This window comes from Plectropomus leopardus, chromosome 4 (assembly GCF_008729295.1).
Source record: "Plectropomus leopardus isolate mb chromosome 4, YSFRI_Pleo_2.0, whole genome shotgun sequence".
Lineage (NCBI taxonomy): Eukaryota > Metazoa > Chordata > Actinopteri > Perciformes > Serranidae > Plectropomus > Plectropomus leopardus.
The window spans coordinates 30,607,708-30,619,583 of NC_056466.1; the positions used below are offsets into that span (position 1 = coordinate 30,607,708).

Genomic DNA, 11,876 nt, shown 5'->3' on the forward strand with positions numbered 1-11,876 from the left:
AGTTCTGCAGAGAGAGGAGCAGCATGCACAGTCAGAGGTAGGGGAAACACATTCCACTGATCATTTTTCACATCATGAACTATAAAATGCAATAAGTCTTGAAAATTAACAGTGTGAGTGATTGCTTCTGCACTGTTTACAAACTGAAAGCGGATATGAGACTGATGCACAATTTGCTATTGGCGAAATTAAAGACTGAAAAAGTTTATTTCAGATGATGGATGTACGACAGATTACCACATAACAGCCTTTGTTGCAGTGGCTGAGCATTACGGTTGAGAAGTGCATTCAATCATTTATAGTGTACAGCATCTAGCAAAAGCGCAACATGTAAAATCCTTTTTTTCCCCCAAGTTTTTTTTTCTTAAATTGGCAACTTTTCTTCAATGGCTGTTATCACTGTTTTGTTGAAAAATAATTGCTCCTGCCAAACTATTAGTCCCTCCTTCATTCACTCCTAATCAACAAGCTTCAAAAGACAAAGCAAATCTAACTACATAAAAAAAGGTTGAAGCAAATCATCTCTTGCCGTCTGTTGTTGAAAGCATTTCTGAACTTGTAAGAGTTGAAAGCTAATGGCTTTGTGAATTATGAATAATGACTCGCACTGCCTGCAGGGGCGTGTAAGAAGTGAAGTTTCGGAATAATGTTAAGACAATTGGCTTTAACAAGAGAACACAAACCCAGCTGAGTTGTTCTTGAGCTTAATTGAAGTGCATGTCTGCGGAGTATTGAATTTTTTTGTCTTCATCTTACCAAAAAATGTGTGCGGGGAAAGGCCCGTTACAACCCCGAACATGATAAGTGGTTTAGAAAAAGACAGATGGATGGATGTGAAACAACAATGTAATATCTGTCTACTCTCTTTGTGTTTCTAAAATATCTAACCTACTTTATTCTTACCTTATTCCCCCTTTTCTAACTCACCACATGCACCTAAAACTCATTTTCCATCTGTGTGGATTTTGGCAGTACGTGGAGAGCGGGTATACTGGTGGTGACCCTGTGTGCCACCCTAACGCTGGCCCAGTTTCCCCGGGAGTGTGTCACTCCCGCGGGGCTGCTGAGTGGCCAGTGCTGCCCATCCCCTACAGGAGTGGCAGGGGACGAGTGTGGCTCCAGCACAGGAAGGGGGCAGTGTGTGGCCATTGCGGCGGACAACCGGCGCCACGGGCCCCAGTACCCTTATGCTGGGCGTGATGACAGAGAGAGGTGGCCGCTGAGATTTTTCAACCGCACTTGCCAGTGTAATGGGAATTTCAGCGGCTTCGACTGTGGGCGGTGCCGACACGGGCTGACTGGACCGAACTGTGATCAGAGGATCTCTGTGGGTAAGAAAGTTGATGCAGCGTTGGCAACCTAAAAATTTTGACTGTACGCTTCAAGATCTCAGCGGGCCTCGAAGGCGAAAGAAAAGACATCAGTTGAGGGAATGAGGGCAGCATTTATTGTTAGGGAAAGACTATGTCTCTTTTAATTTTTAATAACATTTTTCTCTTCTTTTGTCTTCCTTTGTTTCTCCTACACCTCACCAAACATTCCTGCCCTCCTTTCTTCCTCCACCCCATTAACCTCGCTCCAGTCAGGAGGAACATCATGCAGATGAGTGCAGCTGAAAAGCGGGCATTTGTGAACGCTTTAGATCAAGCTAAGAGGACTGTCCACCCTGACCTGGTCATCTGTACACGCCGGTACATTCAGTTACTGTATATCACACTACCCAAATGATTCTCTATGGATTGATTATGATTAAAAGCTAGGAATATTTAAAAGGGCATTTAATTAAAGAAGTTTGAAGGGAGAATGATCTTTATTCAGCCAGTCTTTGGTCTTGTATCAAGACTGTTAAGCAGACAGCCCAGCTTTGCCCAAAGACCTGCAGCCTCTTTTTAGCTGGCAGTTGAAAGCTCAGTAATATAGCTTCGGGTACATCCATGCTGTGTTTTGAACATTATCAGTAAAATCATAAAATTTCTCATGTCAGCTCTCTGTTCAAGCTGCAGGTGGAAGTGCAAATTATCAGTTTGGATAGAAGTAAAGGGATTTATAATCTTCTAAGTAGCAGTACATAAATCTGTGAATAACCTCCTTCCAAGTCAGTTGAGGATTATAGTAGATTAATTTTCAAAAGCAATTCTCAGCTGCAGGTAGAAGAACCCTTTTAACCTCCTAATTAAAAAATTAAAATTCTCTTGTATTAATGGGCATGCCTAGGATCTCAGCTTCAGGCCTCATATTTGAAGACAAATGCCCCCTCCATAGCTACAACACAGAAATCAACTGTAGTGGATACTGGGTTTAGTTTGCATTCAGCTATTTTATGGTCCTTTGAAAGTCACAGAAACAAAAAATGTGATATAAAAATAATTGTTTTCCTTACTTGCACTTATCCACTATGTCAAAACATCTGAAATTCACCTACTTTTTTTTTTCTCGTGAGGATAATATTTCAGTTCTATAGAATCAAAAGTAAAAAAAAAAAAAGTCTGTTGACTTAATGTATAAAATTGTGTAAGATATTGGAAAAATGGTATCGTTAATAGACAAAGGAATAAGCTACGCTGTAAGATTTGAAAGTATGTGATGATTGATGATACCTGCCACCATAATGTAATCTTAAAGTTGGGTCAAATGTGAGCAGGGTTGGGGTTCATCAATTTTATAATTGGTTGGCACACGTGACAACCAACTGTAAAATCATTAGTTGTAACTATAAATGTATTTTGGATGTTTAAACTTTTTTAAAGGGGTTTTAAAACAAAATTGATATTTTTAGTAAATTCTTACTATTTTGAATGGTAAGTAGCAAAAGTAATTAGACATTTTACTGATAAATTAATTAAAAATGCCGTTAGGTTTTAAAAATGGGCAATGGGTCTCTAGAACTTTCATATTATCTGGTTCTTGTTTCTATTGGTTGCTTCATGTTGTTGTTACTGTAGCACACTGTGCCAACCAAACCCATAATGTTTGCCAACCTACCCCTTGATGGGGCTGGTTGGCAGAAATGCACAACATGACTTTAATCCCAAATCACCTAATTTTAGAAAACATTTCTGTATATTAAAACATATTTATTTATAGCTGAGACCTCATCCTTTCATTTATGTTTGGTTTAAATATTCTAACAAATTATGCCAGAAAAATAGAGTGGAAAGTGAAGTGTGCTAAACCAACTCGTCTCATCTACATGCAGTGTCAATTAATTTGTAGTTTAACTAAACGGATGTATTCTCACTCATCAATCCAGCCAATATGATTTCTGCACTGAAAAATGAGGATAAACTTAGAGAAGTGTGGAGAAAACACAAGGTGACATTTACCCTGCTGCTCCTCTCACCTGCAGGTACCAGGAGGTGTTTGGGCCCGATGGCAGCACCCCGCAGTTTGAGAACATCACCATTTATAACTACTTTGTCTGGAGCCACTACTACTCTGTCAGTAAAACCTACCTGGGGCCTGGCCAGGCCAGCTTTGGAGGTGTCGACTTCTCCCATGAGGGCCCTGGTTTTGTCACCTGGCACCGTTTTCATCTTCTGCAACTGGAGAGAGACATGCAGGTGAGAAGAGGGAAGGGCGGTAGGGAGTGAGAAAAAGTGTGTGTGTGTGGGGGGGGTGTTACGTCGGGGGGATTGGAGAGGCAGCTCTTGGGCTGATGGAGTGATGAAGGAAGTGAGGACAGGAGAAGGGATGATAAGAAGAGGAAGGAAAGAGAGTGGGGATTTGAAGAGATGGAGACAGAGCGGAAAGCTATCCTGGAGGAGGAAGAGGGAGCAGGCAGGGAGGACAGACAGAGGTAAGAGAGAATTATACCAAGTTCACATCCATGTTTATGAAAACATGGATTCAACACACACATCCTCAACCCGGCAGCACAGAAGATCTATACAATCAGGACAGCTGACCCAAATGTCTCCCGTTCTGTTCCTTTGACACGTCGTAATTTAATGACCAGAAAAGTGTTTTTGCAGAATATTATGATTTCACAGTGCAGCTGACCTTTGATCTTTTGGATATAAACTGTAATTACTCTATTATTATGTCCTATTCAACATTTGTGTGAATTCTTGAATTATTGCCAAAAGCCACAGTTACCTTGACCTTTTACCTTCCGACCACCAAATTCTTATCAGTTCATTCTTGAGTCTAAGTCATGGATATATTAAGAAAACCTGAATACAGCATGCAGGCTGGGCCCCATTCATTCTTATGAGAGCTGCTCAGTATTGCATGAAGCAAAAAAATCTCTAGCGGTATGAATGCACCCGAATCTTCCGCAGTACCGTAGACATATCTTTCCCAGTGTAAGTCAATGGGAAAAATTCCTTCTAGGCCCCATTGCATCACACAGCGGACCCAGACAGTGTAATTCCATTTTTGGCCACTATGGAAAATTTGCTTCAAAGCCTGGCAGTCTTCGTGGGGGCTTGGTCCAAGTGGGCACAAAAATGAGATGAATGCAAGGTCCTGTGACCTTAAGCTTTGACTACCAAAATTGAATCAGTTCATTGCTGAGTCCAAGTGGACATCTGTGCCAAAATTGAAGAAATTCCATATTATTTAGGGGTTATTTAGATACCACATTTACAAGAATGGAACAGAAAACCCCAAAACATGTGCCTGCGGCCTTGGCTTTTGCTGGCACAGAGGCATAGAAATGAGGGATGTGGTGAAAAATCATGAGCTATTGAAAGCCCAAAGACAGTGGAATACACCGCATCATTTAATGAAATAATGATGATCAATTGTGAAAAACATTATTCCATCTATGCAGGACATGCTGGGTGACTCCACCTTCGCCCTGCCCTACTGGAACTTTGCTATAGGAGGCAGCGAGTGTGACATCTGTACCGACGACCTGCTCGGAGCCAGGAGCTCCTTCGACATGAACTCCATCAGCCCCAACTCCGTCTTCTCCCAGTGGAGGGTCATTTGTGAGAGTGTGGAAGACTACGACACTTTGGGCACCATCTGCAACAGTAAGGCCACTCGCAGAAACACACAAACACACACACACACACATTATACGGCACTATGCAGGAGAGCGGTGTTGATATACAGCGTAGTCTCAGCTGCATCAGAAAAGAGGGCAAAGAGCTCATAAAGAGAGCATGTAGAACATAAGCTGCTATAAATAATGCCTCACAGCTGTTGTGCCGCATTCGCTATTGCTCGCTATTACTAACAGTTTGTTTGAAACTACTTGACTTGTTAAACAACTTCTGCGTGCATCCAAAGCACTGCACACTGGATTTTTTTTCTCCCACTGAGCCTAATTTCTCTATAGCAGACATACAGTTTTTCAAGTGTTAATTCCCACTGGGTCAAGCGGTTTAGACAAGAATAAGGCAACTCTGTGTAACACTGTAATAAGGTAGACTTTGTGTGATCAGATTTGCAGAGATTGGCTCTCATTCCATGCTGGCACCAGATTACAAATTTTGCTTTCCAATAAACCTTATTCATACAATAATTTTTCATCTCGTATTATGGAATAATAGAAGAATGTCAATCCTCTTTTAGCGTAGGCCTCGTGTTCTGCTATAAACACAGTAAAGACGGGGGGAGTGCTTTTTGAACAATTGTACATGTATAAGAAAAAAGCTGATAAAAGGTAGAACATGTGAGCGGCCAACGTGTCAGTGATCTGTCTCATTAATCCCCTTAGAGAGTCATGACAGGCCGGTATTTCCTGCGTCAACAAGCAACGTCTCCTTAAATGGGTTAGGGGGGGTTGCCTCATTTGTGCATGTGCTTGTTGGAGACAGGAATCTAGCAGTCTACTGGTTTCTTTGATCTGAGAGAATAATCTTCAAACAGACAGACAACTCAGTTATGTAGCCTTCTGTTTATGGGCTCGTGTGTGCGTGCGTGTTTGTGTACGTGTGGGAGAGAAAGAACAAAAAAAGAGATCATGCATGCAAGAGACAGAAAAAAAACTTGTGTTCAGTCACAGAGCTCCCACTCACTACTGTTGACTTTTAGTGAATAATTAAAAAAGAAAACTGCCATGCTGTCATGTTTAAGGCTGATCAAACTAGTCTGGTCTCCCACATAGAATTAGAAAGTAGTTCAATAACACAGCATTTCTAATCATCCGTCTTTGCTTTTCTGTGGGGACCGCTGGCCTCAATCTGAACTACGATGCCCCACTAACCAAAAAAACTACAACTCTTCTCGTTTAAGACATCTTTTGTCTCTGATATTAAGCTTGGGTGGTATCTATTTGTGAAATTTCACCAGAGTATACGGTAACTTATTTGACGGTATTGGTCTGCGCTTCTACCTACCTACCACCCACAGCAGTTTGCTACATTCCACAAGCTCACTGAGCTCTTTAAGTCAAATACTTTTTTTTTTTAAAAAACTCAAAATTGGTAGAAAAGTACATTTTGACACCCATTTTCCTATTTTCCTTTTTAAACAGACAAATAAAAACAGTTTTTCTCCTCCACCAAAGTAAGATTAACATTAGGTTAATTACCTTGCTAACTCATTGTAAAACACACATCATTAAAACTTAACAAAAACAAAATAAAACTTGCCTAAAACAGTCTTGGTTAGTCTTGACAGTCCACTGTTCCAACACTTACCAACTCGGTCAAAATAAATAGTTGATGGCCAATCACAAAAAGATGCGACGCCAGAAAAGCGTCGCCACATAAGCGTTGCCAACAAAACCATTGTTATCCAATGTTACAGTGCGCCTGTCGGATGCTCCTCTCTTGCTGCTGCGCGACACATTTTTCTGGTGGATTTTTTGGCGCACATAAAAGTTAAAATATTTTTAGCTCAAGGTGTAGAGTCGCACTGCTCATCAATGTAACTTTTGGCTGAAGCAGCCAATCAAATCAAGTAGGAGGCGGGCTTTACTTCTCACCACGTACTTCCTGTTTTGTTCAGGGGCAGTGGCAGAAACAATAGGACAATGGCAAACAGGGACGAGAAATTAATTTTGTCTATATTTACATACAAAGAGCTTTACAATGATAGGTCTCCCCATTATTCAAACAGTGACTGCAGAACTCATGCCTGGAGCTGTGTGAGCAGCCAAATGAATCTTCCTGGTGGGTAAAATAGAACATATTATATTATGCACACGCAGTATGTGCATGCAGCTCCGCTCCTCAGGCGCTCCCAGTCATTTTTCCAGATGCACTTCCAAAGCGTTTTTGCAGCACTAACACCCACCATGACGCATTTGATCAACCCCTTAGATGTGAAACTATGCTGGTTTTCCTAATAGTCACTCTGCCGTTGCTAGCCAGGTGTTTACAGTCTTATGATGTTTTCCCTACCGCTCAACGTCTGCATGCTTCCACGCTTTTTTACTTAAAGACTGACCTCTGGTGGCATGTAATGTGAACTATATACAATACAGCAGAAGTACACAACTTGCAATTGATATATTGCAGTTTTGAATTTGTAAAATCAGCAAACAGTTTTTGGTTGTCTTTTTAGCTGTAATGTTGACATTTAAAAGATATATAGTTTAAACAGTTGTCTGACCTATTTGACATTTCTGCTGTCCTTATTTTATGTACTGTGTTGCTTTGATAAACCAAATCTACCAGCATGGAGGCTGCTGTGAACAAGAGCCACAGCAAAATAAATTTTAGCCACAAAAAAAAAAAAAAAAAATTAGTTCACTTTACCTTACACACTAACCAATCGAGGCTGGGGAAGACTAGCAACTCCCTTTGCACTGCGTATAAAATCATTAATTTTATGAATGGCGTCTGGTAGTTATGAGATAATGGTATTAGTTCCCTGTTGGAAAGGCATGTCTGGCAGCAAGTTAAAATGACGAAAATATTGTGAATATATTATATACTTAAAATGACAGACTTTTTTTTTAGCTGACCCTTTTTTAGTATGGCTAAAAACTAACCAACTGAGGCAGCGTTTGTTCATGGGCATTTTTTAAAATTTTTTGGGGGGGGGGTACGTGACAGGAGGTTTTCTACACAGAAGTTATTATTTAAAGAAAACATTCTCATTCGGTCAATACAGAATCTCTGTCTGAGAAATAGAAAGGGTTTGTATTTCTGATGGTATTGAGAATCAATCATGCTACCAATTTCTGAATATCCTGGTATACTAAACACCCAAGCTTAGTCACCTCAATGCTCTTTAGTTGGACCATACTATCTCTCACCTTAGGTTCTGTCCTTATCACCCAGACACAGAGACCAGTCCCATCAGGAGGAACCCAGCAGGGAACGTGGCACGGCCCATGGTGCAGAGGCTGCCACAGCCGCAGGACGTGTTGGACTGTTTGGAGCTTAACGCTTTTGACACTCCACCTTACTACTCCACATCCTCAGAGAGCTTTAGGAACACCATTGAAGGTGAGATGCCATGCAACACGGGTCAGAATTAAGGCAGCACCTACGACTTAACATATACCATCAACCTATAGAGGATACTCCGGTTTAATCAAGCTCAGACTGCAGAAATGCTTGAGCAACACACACACTACACCCTCCACTTAAATGGACATATGGTTAGCTTCCACACAGCATTTGTTGTTGTCCCTAATTTTGCTCTATTGGCGTTGTTGTTTTGTTTTGTACTTTCTATAGGCTACAGCGCCCCCCAGGGGATGTACGACCCCGTGATCCGCAGCCTCCACAACTTGGCCCACCTCTTCCTCAACGGGACGGGCGGGCAGACTCACCTCTCACCCAATGACCCTATCTTCGTCCTGCTGCACACATTCACTGATGCAATCTTCGATGAGTGGCTCAGCAGGCACCAACCAGGTACAGGCACACTGAGCTAGATGCAAAATACTTACTCAGGAGGAAGAATAAATAGATAAAGATATATTTTTCTCATCCTGCAGGTGAGGTAGTTTACCCCGAGGAGAACGCTCCTATTGGGCACAACCGCAGATTCAACATGGTTCCCTTTTGGCCTCCTGTCACCAACGCCGAGATGTTCGTCCCTGCCCCAGAAAATCTTGGGTACTCCTATGAGGTCCAGTGGCCAGGTGAATATCAACACACACAAATTCACACACGTTCACAAAACCCCTCATAACCTTCCTCTCCTTTCCCATAGCTCGTGCCTACACCCTGTCCGAGATCATCACCATTGCCATTGTTGCGGCCGTGCTGGTGGTGGCAGTGGTGGGCGGTGTCATCGCCTGTGCCGTGCGTGCCCGGTCCTACCGCTCGGCCGAGGCCCTGGAGCCACTGCTGGGAGAGACTTTCCGACGCTACTCGGAGGATGACCGGAGGTTGGACAAATCACAGTCCGTTGTCTAAATTCACGCCTTTTGAGAGAGGCCTAAATATTTTACTGCATTTTTTTTTTCTTTTTTTATGCCCCCCATTTCTTCTAATAAAGATGAACTGGTTTTGAACCCAGAGATCTGGTGTCTGTGTCAGTGTTTTTGCTGCAGCCAAGAGGTCAGACTGCCAGGAGCAGCTCGTAATGAGCGGGCAAATTGCTGCTGGTAGACAATAGAAAAGCCTTCCCTATTATGTCCCTTTTCAGCTCCCAGTTACATGTTGCTAATTCATGCAGTCAAAGTTCATCTATCTGTGGGATGAAAGCCAACCATCCTATCAGGTTTTGATGATGATAGGATTCCATTCATTCTGCACTTAATCTCGTCCTTTTATTGTGTGAATAATATGCTGTATGATGTGAACACACCACAGACAGTCCTTAACACTAGAGGCCTTTGCTGCAGGCGTGAATTTGCTCGTCTGAAGCCTGAGGCTTACCAGCAAACTACTTAGATGTAATGTTGCCTCTCACCGATGAGTCACATCAAGTCCATGCAAATGTCCATGTCTTCATAACAGCACACACACCACCCCCATGTGGATTTAACACATTACTGCACCCAGTATGAGATAACTCAATTTACAAGTCATGTACTTTTTTCTGCTACACAACCATTAGTCATCATAGCCTATATTCAAATCATATATTATAGATAAAGAGCAAAACATTTTGCTGAATGTAGGGAACAAGGTAATACAGGGAAAAACTGAACCATGATTAAGGCAGGAAAGGAACTTTCATTCCAAAGCTGTGATATACCATGACCTCCTGTACCGTAATTGCTGTATTCTATAATTCATAATTCACTTACCTCTTCCCTTTCTTCATGCAGTCCCTGCTCTCGCCCTAATGGGCTAGTTGTTCCTGCTGAGACACAGATACAATAAATGAATTTGAAAAAACAAAAATATTTTCACTGTAAAATCTGACAAGTTAATCCTACATAATAAAAGATTTTTTTTAGGGAATATATAGCCTTGGAAAAGGTGCGTAAAGATAACAATTAGTCTTAAAAGACTACTTTGTAACGAGGCCTGTGTTACCACAGTATAGCGAGAGAGTGCAGATGAATGGTGTCAACAGGATTTTTTCATTCTCATTCTCAGTATTTTTATTTGTGGCAGCCTGCCACAATAAAAACATCTGCCACCATGTATTGATTTTATATTTTTGGAGCTTGACCATTCCTTAGAAGCTCTATTGGAGTATATATACCTTTTGGTTATTCATTATACCACACTCTTAGAGCACAGAGTGTACTTTGGGCACAGACAGAGCAGTGAAAAGCCATACACAGAGAAAGCGATTCTTAGTCGTTCTTGGGCCAAAAAAGTTTGCTTTCCCTTGCATCAATAATTGATTTGATCTGATCAGCTCTGACCAGATCGACAGATCAATTATACCCCCTACGACTCAAACTTCTCATGACAAGTTTCGCCTGCACCGTGTTCACAGATCCACAAAAAAATTTAGAGAAGGGGAAGTTTGGCTCAATTCTGCCATTTATATTTTATTTTTTTTCCAATAAACCCTTTTCTTGCATTCACCAAAATCAATGTAATGTAGGGTAGGTTCTGAACTGCACAATGCGTAAAAGATCAGTGTGACCTCTGTCCTGTTTGGACCTTTTCATCTGAAGCGAGGCCCATTGAGCCTTTGATTCGGGGTCTCTCAGTAATTGCAGCCACATGCTGCTAATTATCGTAATTACCTGCCCACAAAAGCAAATGCAGCATGTACTTTGTGTTTAAGATCCCGTGTTGCATTTGTTGAGGCTGTACCTACCATTGAGGTCATGTTCTCATTTTTTGTGTGTTTTGTTTGTGTAATAGTAGTATTTAGGGACTGTACTTAATCACTTTATTTATCAGAGTATGGGGACCAGGGTGTGATTTCAATTTTTGTTGTTGTTTGTTTTGTAATATCATGACTCTCCCAGGGCGACAAATATTTTTCCTTCAGGTTACCATGGTGACTCGGGGAAAATGCATGACCCTCTTTTCAACATAAATAATCATATTTCACAGTTTTTGGCGATGATAAATAGTTTGACTTTGGAATTTTGTTTAAGAAAGCACACCCATATACTGCAAAATGAACTTTAACTTTGAGTTAGTGTCCAGGCTGCCTTAAAATTTATTAACTTGTCAAATCCAGTCAACTTAAAATTTTAAGGCAGCCCGGACACTCATTTTTCCACATTTTTTTTTTCCACAGCCAATGGAAAAATCCAATAGGCTTTTTTAGGGCCACAATAACTTCCATGTCAGCCTAAAAAAACATCATCCATGGAGCACTCTGTGGAAACCACTTGCAGGTTTGGCACTTCTGAGGATATCTACAGTAAAATAACCACAAAATACAACCATTTAAAGTTGAATATCCCACCCCTAAGCCAAATTAAAAAAAAACAAAAAAAAAACAAACTCTCTCCCCAGTGCTTAAAATATTATCTGAACAGCCTCCTCCTGTTTTGCAGAACTGCCTCCCCTGTCATAGAAAACAAACATTCCCTAAGAGAGCTGAGGTGCAGTTGAGCTTTCATAATCAAGTTTCTTTTAACAAACTGAGAATTC

At 41.3% G+C, this 11,876-nt stretch overlaps 1 protein-coding gene across 1 annotated transcript; it reads left to right on the top strand.

Moving 5' to 3' along the window:
- The first annotated feature begins 2 nt into the window (after positions 1–2).
- tyrp1b (tyrosinase-related protein 1b) lies at positions 3–9,369 on the top strand. Its single transcript, XM_042485595.1, has 9 exons — positions 3–37; positions 973–1,331; positions 1,583–1,691; positions 3,347–3,560; positions 4,775–4,979; positions 8,184–8,351; positions 8,586–8,765; positions 8,849–8,995; positions 9,067–9,369. Exons 1-9 carry the CDS (start codon positions 24–26, stop codon positions 9,270–9,272), a joined length of 1,602 nt encoding a protein of 533 aa, XP_042341529.1. The 5' UTR covers positions 3–23; the 3' UTR covers positions 9,273–9,369.
- The last annotated feature ends 2,507 nt before the right edge of the window (positions 9,370–11,876 follow it).

Excerpts from the sequence above, each read along its gene's own strand:
- tyrp1b (XM_042485595.1), top strand. Across the intron at positions 1,332-1,582 it reads TGATCAGAGGATCTCTGTGG|TCAGGAGGAACATCATGCAG; the intron begins GTAAGAAAGTTG and ends ACCTCGCTCCAG. Across the intron at positions 4,980-8,183 it reads TTTGGGCACCATCTGCAACA|ACACAGAGACCAGTCCCATC; the intron begins GTAAGGCCACTC and ends CTTATCACCCAG.